Here is a 19,701-nt window from a genome sequence, read left to right on the forward strand (position 1 = left end):
ATAAGTCAGTCTTGTTCATGTACAGTAATTTCTGGCCTCTCAGATGACATTTTAAAACCTGCAGATTGCCTACGTAAATTTATCTTGCATATAATTTTCAAAACATTGAGAGGTGCAAATATAATTTAAGGCTGCTTTATAGTTTGTGAAATAAACACTAAATCACTGGCCAGTTGGTCTATATTGTGTTTGAAAACACAACGGTCTTGTAGAGTATAAACTTCTGTTTGGAGTTACGCAATGTCAGTGAGAAATGTTTTCAGCCATTCACGGAACAAAAAAGTTATTTCTCCTGTGCAGTGCTAATCTGATAAACTGCTTTGAAAAATGAGTGTGATTAGACAGTGCCAGCAAACACTCTTTATTTGAAACACACCCTGTGGAAAATATTTTCCAATATGCAGACTAAAGACGATTGGTCCCATCCCATGCAAACGTGTGACTGCCTTTATATTTTGTGTCAAATATTAACTTTTATAAACTGGTGACAGCAATAATTACCAGCTGGATATAGACTTTGCAGGATGCATCCAAATATTCTTAATCATTAAGTTAGTTTCCAAATTATCAAATAGTAAATTTCTTACAACTGAGAGACACTTATTTTTATACTAGTAAACAACAGGGCATTGTGTAATTGTTAAACAAACCACTGCAGGTAGAATTTCCTTGGGAATTATGTGTTTGCTAAGTAAACAAAAGCTCCTGCTGTTTCCTTGAGAAAAATTAACAGAACAAAATACATATATAGGTCTATTTTACTCTGTTACAAAGGTTCCCACACTAGAATAAACAAACCTTCTAAGATTCTATACCTGCTGAGATTCCTATGGATGTGTAATGTGAAAGCAAACTTCAGCCTATTATGTAGAGTTAAAGAGGTATTTCTCTTACCTGATCTGTATGAATTTTTTTCCCCAATTATATTTTCATCAATTATAATCAGTATAAATTATAATTATGTGAATACATTTACTTAATGTTATTATCTGTGATACTCAAAGATGAGCAGGAAATAGAAAATGTTTAAACTCTGTCCCACGTTACTTCTTTGCACATCACTAGTGGGCAATCACAAAGTTAAATGAGAAAAGAATTAAAAGCTTAGAGCTGAAACAAACTGCATACGCTGCAGCAACTATGGTGGGGTTGCCCAGAACCCTCTGCTCCAAAGCCAGTAATCTCTTGGGGTTCTCTTTGTGAACTCTTCTCACCTATTGTATAAGGAAAAAGGGGGCCTAACTTAGGACAAACTCCATAGGCAGTTCTGCTTTGACCGAGAAATTCTCTAGACACCTACAGTGCTCATTCACATAATCCAGACTAGGATTCAGATATTAGTTATTTCATCCCTTTAATCCTGTGAGGGTTTAGACTTGGCAGCTTAAAGGTACCTATTAGTCAATCTGTTACAAACACAGTTATTATATCCTGACTGCATTCAGTCCTTCACAAAATAAAGTTATAACCCTTCAACTTTTACAGGAAATGCCTGATATATTTACTTATAAAATCCACGATCTTAGAATGTCACCCCAGGAGGTCAGGGTCAGTTTTTTCTAGGAATCAAAGCGTTCTGGAGAATATTTATCAACTCTCAAAAGTCTTTGCTTCACGTGTTGTAGCAAATAGCTTTATAACATGATGCTTAAGGTTTTCTGCAGAGAGGATGTGAGTTTGAACAATCTTTGAGTAAGTAGATGGGTAGAACCGGAAATTGGGTCCATCAGGTTACTTCTGGGTTACTGCTCAGGCTATGGCCTTTGTATTGTCCCTCAGAGGTACCTCCTTGTACCCAGCTGTAAAGCAAATCTAGATCCACGATGGAGGCTTCCTATCTGCTCCCTCAGAAAAGGCCCTATGCTTAGACACCAAAGAAACTGTCATAAATATCTGCAGCCATTATTGGATGAAGCTTGAAGCCCCTTGATTCTTTTAACCACTTCCATGCCTTTTCTTACAGCCTAGCTTCTACAGAACAATTTTAATGAATTGTTTGCCTGCATTTTGTGAATTCCTCCTGAATTGTTTCACATATTACTGAGATCTAGTGCAGCAGTGAAATAAGGGGTGTTATCCAGTCATTAGAATCTCTTGCAGTGAGTTTTGAGAGAAACATAGAAAGCAGATATATGTAATTTAGATAACAATATATTGTAAAGCATATTACAAAATACATATGTTATTTGGATTAGAAGCTTTGACTATTTGTAACAGAATGTCTCTTGTCTATAATTACATTTTAGCTTTCTTGAGGAGCCTGTTTCATTTTCTCTGATAAGATAAAGGAGATTCTCCCCTTTGTTTTACGGAGTTGTTTCTGGGTCCTTTGATCCTAGTGAAATGCTTTGCTTTAAAAGTTCAAGTACAGGATATTACTCTTAATATGCTTTTCACTTTTTTTTTTATAGGAGGTCAGACTGGATTCCAAATAGGAAGCCAGTTCTCTGGGGGTCTTCTACAGAAACAAAATGGTACATTTATTTATAGTATATATTTGTATTTATTTGCTACATCCATACTGAATAATAAAAATCCCTTAAAAAACCCTCCTTAGCATATTGCCAGTGGTGGCAGATGAAAGGAAATGTGTGTTAACATCTCTCTCTAAGTATAGTAATATATTTCCTAGACACCAGTTACTAAGTACACACACACATTACACGGTATGGCTATATTTGTATAATCGTAGTTAACTAAGAAAACAGATGTGTTTGTAGAGGCTGGATGTATATCTGCATGAACATATAAAACCAAAATGATGTTTGGTTCCTTTTAAAAAAAGGAAGTGTGACCACTTTGGCCTGCTGTAAAATCAGTGGCCAATGTTAGGAAATCAAGATGACAACCCATCTTTGCTGACTTTTACCATGTAATGATTTGTGTCTGTCCTGCACAACCAAGGTGTGGCCATTTTGAAGAGTTTTCAGCCCCTTAATAGAAAAATAGAAAACAGAAAAGATTACAAGGTTTTTATTCCCTCCTTAGAAAGAGGAGGTGTAATGAGAAGACAACTGTGCTTTTGTAGTAGTAAGAGGCTAATTTAGTACAGCTTAGCCCTTTGTATTGTTCCATGTCTCTGAAGAATTCCAATATTCTAATGCAGCACAGTTTCATAAAAGGGTCAAAGTTAACATGTAAAAAATGCAGATCATCACAGCTGAAAGGAATTACTTATGACTTAAGTATCCTGAGTTCAAATTTTACTATCTACTTTTAACCTGTGTAAAATAAAACAGGCTTAACGTTGTTTCCTTGGGTCTGACATATAAACTCTCTAGTCCTTCCTGGGTCTATCCTACATGCAAATTTAGGTATTGTTATGCTAGTTTTTTATTGCTTTCTTATTTCTATTCTAGCTTCTTTCAGAAATTCAGCTAACTTGAACATCATCCCACCACTGCTGACAAATGTAGCAATAACATGTAAGTAAAGGAAACAAGATGTATTCAATTAGTATTCAGTTTTAGGGGTATAGACAGAAGACTTTAATATAAATGGGGAAAGGTACTGAGAAAGGAAGTCATGACTAATTCAGAAGAGACACATGGTGATTAGAAATAAACTGTTGTCTTAGCTGAAATGAAGATGACTAATTTAGCTGAACATAACTGTAGCCATTTGTAGGGTATGAGTAACATATGAGTGGTGAATGAATACACAGCTGAATAATGCTCAGATAGCAAAAACAAATGGAGGTAGGCAGGCAAAAAACATTTAATGAGAAAATGAAGCTTTGGACAAGTTGATTTTCCCCATATGGAGGCTGGGCGCTTTAAATAATTTTTAACAGCCAGTTTTAATTCACAGCTGCTAATCCTGCTCACAATGGCCGTGTGTGCAGCACATGGGGCAACTTCCACTTCAAGACCTTCGATGGGGACATATTCACCTTCCCTGGGCTCTGTAATTACGTTTTTGCCTCCCACTGCAACGCTCCCTATGAGGATTTCAACATCCAGATTAGGCGTGAAGTGGTGGCAAACATTCCGACAATCAACCGCATCACCATGAAACTCGAAGGTGTCGTTGCCGAACTAACAAAAGATGCTGTCCTGGTCGATGGCAACAGGTAAACTCACTCATAACACGTCTTGGGTATCTACAGGATTTTTTTTCCCCCCAGTCCTGCCAAGTACTTTGGTGTGTTTGAGGAGAAACAATTATATATTCATTAATAGATCTGATACCTTTACCAACATAAATAATGAGTAAAATGCTATTAATTCCTGTCACAGAAAATAAATCCTTCCCCTAAGGATTACCTCAAAAATAAAACTTGGATGAAATGTTCTGAGAAGCTGGATCCAAATTTGATAACGCTGGACCATCTCATTTTGTAATTGCTTTTCTTTCCAAAAATACACTATTTTAGAATTCCTACAGATGGTGGACACCACAAAAGTTTCCCTTCTTCGTATCAAACATTTGGATCAGAAGCTAACTAGCATTCTTTCTGCCTTTTCCCAGAGTTCAACTGCCATATAGTCAATCTGGTATTACAATAGAGAAGAGCAGCATTTATGTGAAAGTTGGCAGCAAAATCGGTGCTGTGTTATTGTGGAATGAAAAGGACAGCATTCTGGTAAGAACTGCTCCTGGGCCTGTTTACTCCTTCAGAGAACAGAGCTAATCTTTGATTAGGCATGTCCCTACCTGTTTAGAGGGTGGCTACTGCCTTCTTATCTCACACTGTTGGGCAATTCTTCTTTAGTAAAGATAGGTTTGTATCCAGGTAGTCCTAAAGAAAATTACATGGATTAATACCTAGTGGATAGCAGGCATCTGCTTAAAATAGGATGAAAAATCACTTTTATTATATCATTAGCTATTGGTATTATTATAGGGCCTAATTACCCCTTCATATATATTTTTAAGCAGAATTTGACTCTCCTATGCCTTCATTTTTTTTCTGTGGATTTGATTTTCTTCCTGAAGAATCAATAGAAAGTGACTAAGAATAGTATAGATAGTACAGTGAAATTTGAATTCTGTGTCAATAGTATCAATAGCTTGGACTCTGCAATCAAATCTAAGCTGAGTATTCTATCCTTCATGTTTGAATTAAATTGCTAAATAAAATTCCACAGATTTGACAACAAATACTAAGAGACAGCAGGTGCAAGTGTTTTATCTAGTCTTGAATATACTTTAGAATATTTATACTAACTTCTATCAACTTACTATTCATCATTTTAGCTGGAATTGAATGAGAAATATGCCAATCAGACTTGTGGACTTTGTGGTGACTTCAACGGCTTTCCCATATACAATGAGTTCATTTCAAACAGTAAGTGTTCTAAATTAAAAGAAAAAATGGTTTATGGGATCTCCAACAGGGTCTGACATCATCAGCATTCCTCTTTCCCATCCTGTCAAATGGTTTACCCATAAGATATGATTCAATCTCTATTTAAAGAAATGTAGTAAAGAGATCAGATTATGTATGTTAATGCTTTGAGTGTAAATATAGTACTGGTGCTAACAACTGATTGCATATCTCTTGCATGCCACTATTGTAAACCATGCTGGTAAAACTAATTAGGTAACTCCATAAAAATGAGCAGATTTTCACTAATAAGATAATTAAATATAGAAATATATTCAATAAAACAAAAGGTAATTATATTTCCTAGACAGTACATTTCTAGTTTCATATTTGTCTCAAAATCAGTATATCCACATTTCCCTGTGATTTGCATGATCTTTGTAAGATCTTATCTTTTTAACTATTCCCAGCTTTAACATTTTCCTAAACCTTGTCTTACAACAATCTCCATTGTCTAAATTCCTGTTTAGATTTTTTTTTTTTTTTCCTCTGCCCTGAATGGTCTCAATATAATCTGAAAAGAGATTATTTTCTGGGAAAAATCTTAGTGTGCATCTAGATGTAATAGTAATGTAATAATAATGTAATTTTCCAATGTCTGCTTTTTCCAGGGTGCTGTACAAAGTAAATTTAGGTAGTGATGTAGTGCTTCCTATGGAAGGGGTGATGATCACATTTAAAGGCTTAAGGGAGCTAACTGTCTTGGCCAGCCTTGACCCAAGTTCTTGAGAGGAAAGAAAAGATAACAGGCAGTTGCTTTGAACAAAAAGCTCTGTTCTTCATTATTAAACTTCTTTTCTACAGATATTAAGATGACAGCCTTGCAGTTTGGGAACATGCAGAAAATGGATGGGCCAACAGAACACTGTGAAGACTCCACTTCTACCCCAACATATAACTGCTCTGATAATCTTGTAAGGATCCTAACCATCCTTTTATTTTTCTTTCAAATTTATCCATTCCCTTCTACAACTTCATACAGGTCAATAGGAAAAGCCCTCAGGCAACAACAACTTAAAGAGAGCTATAAGATTATGTTACATTATAACTACAAAAAATAACAATACCAACTCTCCCCCACCAACCTTTTTCTATTTACAGAGACTTGTCTATTTTTTTTCCTCCAAAGGATGACATATGCGAGAAAACTTTGACCAGCTCTGCATTTGCAGAGTGTAATGACCTAGTTGATGTTAAAGATTACATTAAGACCTGCCAAGATGACTTGTGCCGCTCTGCAGAATCTAAAAACAGCTCATGCATCTGTGACACCTTTGCTGAGTACTCCCGGCAGTGTGCTCATGCTGGTGGGCAGCCCCTGGACTGGAGAACTTCAAAACTGTGCCGTGAGTATCACTGGAGACAGCCTTACTTCATGGTCAGTAACTAACAAACAACAAGCTCTCAAATCATGCTGAGGATGCAGGAGGAGTTACAGGCTGTCCAAGATTGAATCCTTTAGAAAATTCTGATGTGTAAGTAAGTTCCAGCATGAAGACTTCAGCAAAAGAGCTGAGGATTTTAATGCAACCTGAATTAAACACTACCAAAACACTAATATGGATACTCTAACAAGAGTCAAAGTGTAATTTAATGAACCGGTGTAGTGAAGGAAGCAAGTAAAGGATAAACAAGAAGGAAGAATGAGGCATACTTACTTGCTCGTGTTTCTGTTTCCTTTCCTCATGGTGGCTATAGCATTTGTTGTTCTCAGTTAACTGATTGAATCTTCACAGGTGTATGTCTGGCTAACCACATATTTATCTCCTCTTGCTTGATAGTGATGAGTTTGTATTGATTTAAACATATACTTGAGTATGGTGGGTAAGTGTTGATACTATCACCAGCATTTGCTCCAAAACAAAAGCCCATGAGGTGCTATTTGTCCTTCTGATGTTTTCTCAAAATGCAAATATAGTAAAGCTTTAGGACTTTAAGTCTTACATTTCACTAGCAGTACAGGTGTTCACAGGGAAGGAAGCCTTCTGTAGAAACAGACTTTGCTGGCTTTCTGAGGTTGTTACCTTGCTGTCCCCAGAAATCCACTTTACTGAGCCAGTTCAGCACCAGAGTCATGAAATGCACTATGAAATAGGGATTTAGGTGGTTAAACTTGCAAATTTTGAGAGCTAGTGGTCAATAGCAGTTTGGTGTGTTTGTTTTTTTTTTTTTTTTTAATCTAGCTTAAAAACTTAAATGGATATAAATATTTACATGTATAAAGAACTAGAAATACTTTTGACTGAAAAAAAAAAAATCTCTTCCTTTAAATTTCAGCCAAGAAGTGTCCTTACAACATGCAGTACCAGGAGTGCAACTCCCCCTGTGCTGATACGTGCACGAATCCTGAACGATCTCTGTTTTGTGAAGAACACTGTATTGATGGCTGTTTCTGCCCCCCAGGCAAGTCCTTAAGTACTCACATCTCTGTTCTCAAAGAGCAAGAGCTTACCTGTAGGATTTGGGTAGGTTCCATGGGATTTAAGCCTCAGATAGTTGTATTTTTCACAGCTGCCAATGACAAGCATTTGTTATGTGTCAGCTGAGAAAAGGTGTCTGAATTAATTGCCAATACATGTGCAATATTTGGAAAGCAGGAAAAAAGAACAGCGAACAGATAAAGAGCAATCTTTAAACCAGCCACCTATGCTACAACAAGTCCCTCTTTCAGAGCAGGTGGAATTTAAGAATACAAAGGTTGAATCCTTCCCTCAGCAAACTGACATAGTCCTGCTGTCCTCAACATTGCCATGTCCACTCACAACAACTACAGGTCTCTTGCTAAGAAAATATTTAGGATTTGGAACAAATAAAATGGGTTATATGAAATGCCTCTTTAATTGATCAAGGTTTTGTCTTTTTCTTTTTTATTTTTATTTTTTTTTTTTTAAATTTAGGGTCTGTATTTGATGACATCAACAATTCTGGCTGCATTCCCCAGCAGGAGTGCTCCTGTATTTACAATGGCAAAACCTATGCTACAGGAGCTTCTTTTTCAGAGCCATGCCAGACCTGGTAAACTTTGTTACTTTTCTAACTCACTATTTCCTCTCATATATTTGATGGGTTTAATAGTTTATTATATGCAATGGCCTCATTGGTAATCGATATGTGTATTTAACTGACTGCTACATTTCCAAAGCACCCCTAAAGAACATTATTTGTTTTATTTAGCAACAGCCATAACTAGCTTTGCACTCTATCTCATGGTGATCAAAGCAAGGATTTACAATGTTTAGATATCTCACCAGTCAATTAAAATGCTTCCTCTTTGTTTATTTTGTTCAAACATTTGGAATTCTCTGAGGGGAATGAAGTTGTAATCATTAATGTATTTGTAAATATTTATTTTCTCTGGAGAAAGCAAGGGATGACACAATACAAGCTCAATTTCTCAATTGTTAATCCTGTACCTGTGCTCTACCACATGAGCTTTGAAAATAGACACAATCTGCATCAGGAGCAGATGTGGAGTTACCTTTTCTTATTTATTAGTTTATGATACATTTATATAAAAAAACAAAAAAAAAAAAAAACAAAAAAAAACCAACCCAAAACACCCAGAAGATATTTTAACCTGTCAGTGCGCTAGTGTGCTTTATGTTACCTGAAAAAAATCCACACAATTATTTATCCAAAACCTGTTTTGGAGAGTTCACTTGTCCAAAGAACGAAAACAATTAGAAAAGCAAAGGGAATGGTTACCAGAGAAATTGATTTTAATGAGTTGCATCACAAGCTCACTGCATTTTGGAAACTCTTAAACCTGCTTTGGAAACCTTAAACCACAGCTTGAAGGGAAAAGCAATAGCAAAGCAGCTGCACCTAACAGCACTGTATATCCTCTTGTTCTCGACCACTGTTAATGATTTCACCTAACTTTATTCTTCCAGTACCTGTAATGGAGGCCAGTGGAGCTGCCAAGATAAGTCCTGCCCAGGAACATGCTCTGCAGTGGGAGGTTCCCACATTTCCACATATGATAAGAAGTACTATGATCACCACGGAGACTGCACCTATGTCCTCTCTAAGGTGGGACTCAGAGGATACTTCTAGGTCATAAAGCCTTATAGATTTATAGAAAGAAAACACTTAGGAGACTTAGCACTTCTGACATCCACCATTAAATTCCCTGTCACTTAGCCAGATGTTTATTATGCTGCCATTTCACTGACAATATTAGTTAATTATTAGGAGGTCATGCAACCGTGCATGGTGCTCACTGGAAAATTTCCAGTTCTGTGAGGGAGTAACTGAAGAGCACTGTATTTTTAAGAATTTGCTTGGTTTGCAACCTTCAGTACAATTAATCCAGCTTTCTTACTGGGTTGCATAATTTTTGCCATGTTACTCTACTATAAGGTATTTGGCCAAATGGTACAAATCTAAAAATTACAGTAATTATTCTTAAAAGTAAAGATTATAAAACAGCCTTTTATTTTTAATTTTGGTGGAGTTTAAATACAGAAAAACACTTCAAGTTAATTGATGCATTTCACTTAGCTTTTGAATGTTTTTAAATATTTAAAAAGAAATAGAAAATTTGGAAATTAATTATATTTAAAATATTTAATTACAGACATGTATAGATGAAATGTCTTGATCTTTTAGGGGCTTTTTCTGTTTGCTGTTTGCTTTCCTTTTTCCCCATCTGCACAATTCAGTAAAAGGAAATAAAATGTTCTATGTTACTGTTCACCTAAAACATATTTTATCAGAATTTTTTGTCTAGCATTTATACCAGATACAGAAAGATGAGAGTTACAACAGAATTGAATAAAATATTAGAAGTTGTCATTAATAAAACCACCAAATATGCATATGGATCTCCATCTTGACATCCGTATTGATATAATCAGTAAAATCCAGATTCTACATTTCTTGTTCCTAATAATTCAAACAGAAAAAAATTGAATCCTCAACCAAGGAAGCTCTGGAATTTGCTACAGTCTGTATCTTCTCCAGAAAAATAAATACCTTTTCAGAATTGAGATAAAATTTTATAGGGAAACCTTCTGTAATTAGTCTTCTGTGAAATAACTTGACTTTTTTTTTTTTCCAGGACTGTAAAGATGAGAAATTTACCATCCTGGCAGAACTACGCAAGTGTGGCCTAACTGACACTGAGACCTGCCTAAAGTCAGTGACCCTCAACATGAATAAAGGACAAACTGTAAGAATGCAAAATAAGCACAATAAAAATACGGGGAGAAAAGAAACCAGGGCTTAATCAGTCAGGCAGCTGCATTTCTTTGTCAAGTTTTCAGCATATGTATGATGAGTAGATGATATTTTTAATCAAGTGAAAAGAAGTGGATTTTCTTATGAAAATCAGATCAGCCATAAATTTCGCTTTGTGGAATTTCATTAAGAAACACATTGTACTCACGAAGCTGAAAAAGGCTATTTTCTCTGCCAATTAGATGGGAAAAGACCATGAGCTTCAAGGTTAGTAATTATGATTACAACAGTTAATGAATGTAATTAATCATTAAGATGTGTTCAAAGAAAACAAGATGATGTAATCCCCTAAAAAGCTGAGAAAGTCCCTTTAAAAGTAATTCTGTTCTGGCAGGGAAAATTAGTAGTGTACAAAGTAGAAATAAGGGGGAGGTGAAATCACAAAGATCTACCTTTTTATTAAGTATTTGTTTAATTACTATCAGTGGGGTCCTCCTCATTGTTACTCTTTGGACTATAGTTATTTTTCACACATGGTTGGCAGCCCAGAAGGCCAGCCTGGGCTACATCCAAAGCAGTGTGGCCAGCAGGGTGAGGGAAGGGATTCTTTTCCTCTACGTTGCTCTGGGAAGACTCCCCTGGAGTTCTGCATCCAGCTCTGGGCTCCCCAGCATAAGAAGAACATGGACCTGTGGGAACAGGTCCAGAGGAGGCCACGAAGAACTAACACAGGTCTGGAACACCTCTCCTATCAGGAAAGACTGCAAGAGTTGGGGTTGTTCAGCCTAGAGAAGGGAGAGCTCTGAAGAGACCTTAGAGAAGCCTTTTAGTCCCTAAAACAGGCCTACAAGAAGGCTGGAGAGAGACTTTTACTAGGGCACAAAGTCATATGACAAGGGGGAGTGGCTACAAACTGAAAGAGGGCAGGTTTAGATTAGCTATTGGGAAGAAATTCTTTACTGTGAGGGTGGTGAGGCACTGGAACAGGTTGCCCAGAGAAGTTGTTGATGCCACATCCCTGGAAGTGTTCAAGGTCACATTGGATGGGGCCCTAAGCTACCTGGTCTACTGAAAGATGTCCCTGGCCATGGCAGGGGGTTTGGAACTGGATGACCTTTAAAAGTCCCTCCCAAGCCAAACCATTCTATGATTCAAAGAGTTGCCTTTTGTTCCTCTTCCTTATCAGATCGTGGATGTCAAACCTGATGGGGGTGTGTTTGTGAACTCCATCTACACCCAGCTGCCCATGTCAGCAGGTAGTTTTTTTCTCTAACGGTAAACTACATGAGTGCTTTTGAAGTAAAGTGGGATGTTTGGTGTCATAGAGAAATACAGGACAAGCACAAGCAAGGGTTCAAACAGTAGCAAACAGAATTTACAGTCTCCTGATTTGATTACTCTCAGATTTACTTCCTTCTCACTGCACAAAAGTGAAGGCATCTTTTTACCTCTTTTACCTCTTTTTTTGTTATTACCCCTGTGCTCACACTTGCTTAGAAAGAAATTTTATTTTTGTTTTGATAAGTAAGGATTCCATGTGATATCTCTGACCTCCAGATCTTTATTTCACTTCTGAATTTGAAAAAAAAATGCAATAGAAATTCAAAAAGAACAGTATTGTGTTTTCAGCATTTGGCCTTGTTCAGAAAATGACCATTTTGTTTCTCATGTATAGCTAATGTCACCATGTTCAGACCTTCCTCATTCTTCATGATCATGGACACAAGCTTTGGCGTCCAGGTTGAAGTGCAGTTCACACCCATGATGCAAGTGTTTGTGCGTCTGGATGCTTCTTTCAAAAACCAGACTTGTGGTGAGTGAATGAAATAAACAACACCTTGATCAATGTCCTTTTTTTGTAGTCAGAGCAGTATAAACTTTTCACTGCTTTTCAACAGGTCTCTGTGGAAATTTCAATAACATCCAAACCGATGACTTCAAGGTCATAAGTGGAATAATTGAAGGAACAGCATCAGCGTTTGCCAATACGTGGAAAACTCAGGCTTCATGCCCTAATATCCAGCAGAGTTTTGAGAATCCTTGTGCACTCAGCATTGATAATGGTGAGTGCTTTTTAGAATTTCTTCTAGTTTGCTTTCTTCTTTTTGCTAATCTGTAAGGAAAACACATCTGTTGGATATCAAAGATAAAAAAAATAAAGACTTAAATATTTGATAAAAACTTACGCCTGAAATCAGAAGCAAATACTCAAAATGCAAGCGCTGAAGATAAGTAACAATGAAAAAAAAAGAGTGACAGAAGCGTAAGTGAAGCAAACTGCAAGGTCACTGAAAATAGAGTAGATGTGCAAGCTGACAACTTGGTGTCAGAGAAGTGGATTACAAGAGCATCTTTGGAAACCTTTAATTCATCTCCTTCAGTAAGTCTACTTCTTTGGTTTAAGGAACCATGACCCACAAGCTGAGTGAAAAAGGAAAAAAAAAAAAAAAAGACAGGAGAAGAAGAGATTTAATGGAATGTCAGAACTGCCTGCATAGGCCAAGGCAGCATGGGTTTGTGACTAATGAAGTACAAAGAGTAATGTGCATTTTTATTGTTTCTTCATTTCACAGAAAAATACGCTCAGCATTGGTGTGGACTACTCACTGACAGCACAGGACCTTTTGCTGCTTGTCACTATGCAGTGAATCCCGCTGTTTACCACACGGTACTTTGTCAGACTGCTTTTCCCTTTGGAAACAATAGAAACAGGAGCTGTTCCAGACGTGTCTTAGGCAATGCCTGTATCCCCTTTGCTGTACTGCAGTACTTCCTTCTTTCAACATGTGTTTCTCTTTGTGTTGTAACATTATTTCGATTGTCAGTCTTGGCTTCAAGATCCTGACTTGTTTGCCAATGAAAAGGCAGCTATTTACTCCTGGATGGTTTTACACATAAGCCAGATAGTGTATTTAAAGGCATGTCAAATGCTTCTTTGAATATCAGTCAGTTGTTAACCTTATCAGACTGGCATCTCATTAATAACTGCTTGGATGAGAAAGCCCATTACCTAATTACCATCACTCTGCTTTCAACATGTTGCAAATCACTCTTCTCACTAGTAGTCACCCAGGTGTCGACACTGGTGAAATGGTCTGTCTGGACTGCACGTTGTGAGTAGAGCTTTGGATGCTATTGTGCAGCATATCCACTCAAAAGGTTCAGAGGACCAAGAAGCTGCAAAAATGTATAACAGACTTTAAGACCACTATATCCTAATTATAACTGTAGTAATTGACTGAATTTTCATTACCTGTGTTTTCCAGTGCCAGGAAAGTTAGACAAAGACTAAAAAGTGATAAAGCTGTGTTACTGTTGTCTATGAGTGAGCATATCTGAAGAAGGATTAAGGAATAAGACTGGAAAGATAATGCTCACTGTTTTTTTTTTTTTTTAAGACTGACTCTTAAAAAGTGCTGAGACCTCATTTTTCTCTCCATTCTTAGAACTGCATGTTTGACACATGTAACTGTGAAAATAGTGAGGACTGTTTGTGTGCAGCTCTGTCTGCCTATGTGAGAGCTTGTGCTGCAAAAGGAATCCAGCTGCAGGGATGGAGGACTGATGTCTGCAGTAAGTACTATCCACTATCCCATTTCCTAAGAACACACAACAATAAAAATTGCTGATCAGAGATTATTTTCTACTCATTTCTAGACAAATCAGTAAGTGATGAGGAAGGGATTTTGTTAAGTGCGCTCCTGGAAGTAATTCTCTGCTGTCCTCTTAGAATCAATTCATTGCTGGCAAGAATGAATATGAATAGATGGGAGACGTGGCTTGATTATGAAAGGGACTTTTTATGGAAGTGCCTCCACCTGTTTCTGTGCAACTTAGAGTTTCACTACAGCTTTACAAGTATCACAAGTTATTGCAGACATAATGTGTTGTATTGGAATAACAGTACTAGAAATACTGACCAGAACACTTGCTAATTCATGTCTTTGAAGCTGCATGCTGGGTTCTGCTCACCCAGTATGTCTCTTTTCAGCATACCAGATGACATTCAGGGAGATATCTTGTCTCATTCCTCAAGAAATTTAGGCATCTTGGCAATGAATGGCAGCACCAAATGGAGGTTGCCTTCTGAACTTTCATTTGAAAAAATCTTTTCTTCTTTGCATGCATCATTTACTCCATATGTACAATAGCTTGTCAGATCAAACTCTGAAATTATTCAGAAATACATTTACATGAAATATGCAACATAAGCAGAGGTGTTATAGTATTGTTTACGTGTTATTTCTACTGCCTGTGATTTTTCTTTTTTTCACATGAGAATTTACTGCCTGGAATTGACGATCTATTTTATTTTCCTCTCTCAAGCAAAATACACCACCTCATGTCCCAAATCCCTGAGCTACAGCTATACCATCTCTTCCTGTCAACCCACCTGCCGCTCTCTGAGTGAGCCTGATGTCACATGCAACATTAAGTTTGTACCAGTTGATGGCTGCACCTGTGTAAATGGAACCTACATGGATGAGAGTGGCAAATGTGTGCCTGCTAATGAATGCCCCTGCTACTACAAAGGATCTCCTATACCATTTGGAGAAGTGGTCCGTGAAAATGGGCGTGTATGGTAAGTAATCTTTTCTCATTAAAGTCTGGAATGTGTAAGATGGTTTCACCCTGAATTTCAAAAGAATGCTCTCTCTTCAATTTCTTCAACTTTAAGTTTCTTTTAACTTTATTTTCAACTTTTACAAATGGTACATATTCCCCTGAGTTGCAGGATGGGGACAGAGAGCAGAATGGAGCCGCTACAATGAAAAGTGAAATGGTTAATGGCCTGTTACACCATTAAAACACACACAATTCTATGGAGCCAGATGGGGTCCACCAAGGGTACTGAGGGAGCTGGTGGAAGTGTTCACGGAGGCATTTTCAATCATTTGTTAACAGTCTGGTTAACCTTGGAGGTCCTGGTTGACTGGAGATCAGCAAATGTGATACACATTTACAGTGTGGGCAGCCTGACCTTGCTGCCAGGGAAAGGACATGGAGCATATTGTCTTGTCATCATGTGGCACATGCAGGGCAAACGGGATCAGGCCCAGCCAGCATGGGTTTGGGAAAGGCAGCTGCTACTTGACCAACCTAATCTGCTTCTATGACAAGGTGATCTGCTTAGTGGATGAGGGAAAGGCTGTGGATGTTGTCTGCCTGGATTTTAGTAAAGCCTTTGACATTAGGGAAGTGATTGTCCCCCTGTACTTGGTCTTGGTGAGGCTGCACCTTGAATCCTGTATTCAATTTTGAGTCTCTCACAAGAAGAAAGGCATTTTGATGCTGGAGTATGTTCAGAGAAGGGCAGCAGAGCTGGTCTGGAGCACAGGTATTATGAGGAGCAGCTGAAGGAGCTGAGGTTGTTTAACCTGGAGAAAAGGAGGCTCAGTGAAGACACACTCTCTAAAACTGCCTAAAAGGAGGTTGTGCTGAGGTGTGGGTCGGTCTCTTCTCCCAGGTACCAAGTGATAGGATGGAAGGAAATGGCCTCAAGTTGCACTGGGGGATGTTTTGATTGGATGTTAAGAAAACTTTCTGTACTGAAATGGTTGTCAAGCACTGAAGCAGGTTGCCCAGGGAAGTGGTCGAGTCACTATCCCTGCAAGTATTTAAAAGCCATGGAGATATGGCACTTAGGGACATGGTTTAGTGGTGGACTTGGCAGTGCTGGATTAATGGTTGGACTCGAGGATCTTAAGGGTCTTTTCCATCCTAAATGTTTCTATGATTCTGTAATATTTCTAGATTGATAGGGCAGTTGTACTTCGGTGCATTTTTTATTCCATAATCTTTCAAGTGTAAAATTACAACAGCAACAAGAGGAGATCTTATGAGAATGTAAGCAACAAGCAATATATGCATTACAACCTATGAATTTTCCTGCTAAGCAACAATGGATATCATATGAAAGCAGCACGTGTAGTTGTATTGAGAGGAATTCTTTCCGGAGACTGCAAAACAGGTTTTTGGAATTCCTTTGAAAATTCTGAAACTTGACAAGGGATAAGTAGCTCTCAATCTCAATATTTGGCTTGAGAAGAGAGAATAAAATAGGTTGTTTTTCCCTCTCTCACAGCACTTGTGTCCAGGGAAGACTGAATTGCATTGGAGCACCAAATCCAACTTCAGGTAAAAATAATCTTCCACTTACTTTTTTCTCTTTACTGGGTCTTGCACAGAATAGAATAGAATAGCATAGAATTGATTCTTCTTAATGGATTTTTAATAGAAGCATTTCTCACTTAGTCATAGTCTGCAGTTATCATAAAAGGCTGGAGTGAACTAGATTAATTATAAAACCTCTTTTTACATGAAGACTTTTTTTTTTCTAATATATTTTGTGGGGTTTTTTTGGGAATCCAGTACTCTGTAGTGAATCTAATCAGCAGGTTGAATAGGGACAACAATCTCTACTAACTGAAATAGGGAATTTCCAAAGAACTTATAAATTGTTTAAATGGCTACAGCTGTGGAACAAATCCTGTGCCACTTCTTTCCTTCCTCTAGTCTGTGAATCTCCCATGGTCTACTTTGACTGTACAAACAACACGGCAGGAACAACTGGAGCAGAATGTCAAAAAAGTTGCCAGACTCTGGATATGCAATGTGTAAGTATGTCATGGCCCAGTGAAATGGTGCTAAAGTAATTATCTGTCAGATCTACTCCAAATCTACAATACAGATACATCATTCTTGTAGCAAAAGCCCTAAAATCATGTTATGAAGCATTAACAATGGAACCCTTGTAACAAAATATAATAAGTAATATCCAAATAAATTCTTAAGATTAGTGTCTAGCTTTCTTCAGCTACTGCAGGTAACAGTAACTAGTAATGAAAAATCTAGGGTGCTACTGCTTATTTGCCTTCTGTAGGAAAGTCTAAAAATTGGCTAGGAGAAATGATTCTTTCTCATACCATGCTGCAGTTATGAACTTCTTGCACATCTAATCATGTTACTCCACTTAAGTTCTCAGTAGCCACATGCCATTTCATGAGTAAGTACCATATGAGATAAATAGATTTCAATATAACTCAGTCAAACTGAAAAAAATATTACTTGTCTTTCTTTTAAAAGTCCATTCAGTCACAAATCACCCACTACAAAGTGCAAGATCCAATGTTTTAAATTTCACAGGTTCCAGCAGAACAATCGGGATTGGTATACTTAAAACATTTTTCTTTGACAGATTAATATTTTATTAAATCTATGGCTAATAATTGCTTTTTTGTTCCGTTACCCTTTAATTACTTCATAGTTCTCTCCTATTTAAGTTGGGCAGCAATAAGACCATATAAGGCACCTTTAATGAGAATTGAATCTTCCTTTTTCTAATGTGATCATTTCACTCTAAAATTATGTTTTTCTCTTATATTTTCCAGTATACCTCACAATGTACATCTGGTTGCATATGCCCAGATGGACTTGTGTTAGATGGGAATGGGGGTTGTATTCCTGAAGAGGACTGTCCATGTATTCACAACGAAGCCATGTATCAGCCTGGGGAAACAATCATCTTTGACTGTAACACCTGGTAAGTATATCTGCAGAAGTAGCATTCCTGGTTCCATCATTTGCCTTTCTAAAGATCTTTTACAGTAAAAGAGCAAGGAAATATTTGGATTGCAAATTTAATCAGTTGATGGATTTTAGATCTTTTAGCTTTGGATTACACAGTATGAGATATCTGATACCTGTCAGATGGCCAAAGCACAGAATGGGAGGAAACCTTTAGGACTACAGGGTTCACTAAGTATCTAGTTTTGCAGTTAAGGTATTCAGGTAGCAGAAGAGAATTTTCTTCAATTCCTTACATGAAAAACATAAAAGAGTGTTTTATTTCCAGAAAAAATATAGCATTTGGAAGGGATGGGTTGCTGAACAAATACTGATTGTTCAGATATGTCTACACAAAAGAGTAAGTTGTTTTATTATTAAAATGTTTCTTTTTTTTTTTCTAGTGTATGCAAGAATAGGAAGTGGGAATGTACCAAAGATCAATGTCGGGGCACTTGTGCTGTTTATGGAGATGGTCATTATAATACCTTTGATGACAAAAGGTTCAGTTTCAATGGAAACTGTGAATACACACTAGTCCAGGTACTGATAGCTAGCAGTAGCAAATGAGAGGTAATCTTGATCATATCTGTAAAAATAATACATTTTAAAATGTTATTCTCTACCCAGGACCACTGTGGGAAAAGTGGCTCAATCAATGGGACCTTCAGGGTTGCCACTGAAAATGTTCCCTGTGGCAACACTGGGACAACTTGCTCAAAATCTATCAAAGTTTTCTTAGAGGTAAGAAGGTTTTATATATAAAGCAGTTTTGTTTTGTACCTGCTAAGGCTTAGGAGAAGTCTTGATTTCTATTACTTCAAAGAATTTGGAAAATATTTTAAGAACCAATTCAACTAATTAAATTAGGTTTACATCAGATTCAAGTGAAATATTTGGGAGCTCTTCCTACCTTTCTATGTTTTCGACTTCCCACACTATCTTACATCATCCTTGGGAATAGTAAAGGTCTAAAGGCAGAAATTTAACCTATTGTGTCAGAAGATTCTTTTACTTTATGCAATGTAGTTCCTCCATGACAGTCAAAAGACACTTTTTTAACCTACACCATTTAAAATATCTGTTACCACACTTCCAGGAACCTGAGATTTGAATTATATTGCTTTGATTTATTGCATTTAGATTATTTGTTTTCATGATATAAACTATTCATAGTATACTCTTAAAAGGAGAAAACCATGTTTGAGACCACACCTGCAGCCACTGAGCTCATTTCTCCTTACCTATTCCTCCTGTTTCAGAGCTATGAACTGATCCTTGGTGAAGAGCGTGTCAGCATCGTAAAGAGAGGACAGAGTGACGAGATGCCATACACAGTCCGCTCTATGGGGATGTACCTGGTAATTGAGACCAAAAGTGGACTGATCCTCATGTGGGACAAGAAAACCAGCATCTTCATCAAGCTCAGCCCTGGTTTCAAGGTGTGGAACAAGCAGTTCAATGGCAATTTACTGTCCAGGTTTGATTAGGTGTGAATCTTGTTGAGACCCTGCCAGGATCCCAAATAGTGATGTCTCCAGCATTCCTGCCATTCATCCCACATTGCTTTCCATTCCTCTGGTACCTCAGGAAGCCATGTCATCATCCTGCTGCCATTCTGAGCT

The 19,701-nt window shown here is 37.4% G+C and overlaps 1 protein-coding gene across 1 annotated transcript in view; it reads left to right on the top strand.

Moving 5' to 3' along the window:
- The first annotated feature begins 1,756 nt into the window (after positions 1–1,756).
- The window catches only part of MUC5B (mucin 5B, oligomeric mucus/gel-forming), a 35,166-nt gene continuing 17,221 nt past the window's right edge, over positions 1,757–19,701 (top strand). The window contains 22 exon segments of the mRNA XM_053945861.1: positions 1,757–1,820; positions 3,805–4,072; positions 4,471–4,585; positions 5,200–5,290; positions 6,134–6,243; positions 6,459–6,675; positions 7,607–7,732; positions 8,227–8,344; positions 9,223–9,361; positions 10,392–10,502; positions 11,697–11,766; positions 12,186–12,323; positions 12,409–12,573; positions 13,084–13,178; positions 13,957–14,083; positions 14,837–15,092; positions 16,596–16,648; positions 17,027–17,127; positions 17,902–18,053; positions 18,481–18,619; positions 18,707–18,820; positions 19,339–19,518. Of these exon segments, the coding sequence (XP_053801836.1) occupies positions 1,757–1,820; positions 3,805–4,072; positions 4,471–4,585; positions 5,200–5,290; positions 6,134–6,243; positions 6,459–6,675; positions 7,607–7,732; positions 8,227–8,344; positions 9,223–9,361; positions 10,392–10,502; positions 11,697–11,766; positions 12,186–12,323; positions 12,409–12,573; positions 13,084–13,178; positions 13,957–14,083; positions 14,837–15,092; positions 16,596–16,648; positions 17,027–17,127; positions 17,902–18,053; positions 18,481–18,619; positions 18,707–18,820; positions 19,339–19,518 (2,949 nt within the window).

This window comes from Vidua chalybeata, chromosome 6 (genome assembly GCF_026979565.1).
Source record: "Vidua chalybeata isolate OUT-0048 chromosome 6, bVidCha1 merged haplotype, whole genome shotgun sequence".
NCBI lineage: Eukaryota > Metazoa > Chordata > Aves > Passeriformes > Viduidae > Vidua > Vidua chalybeata.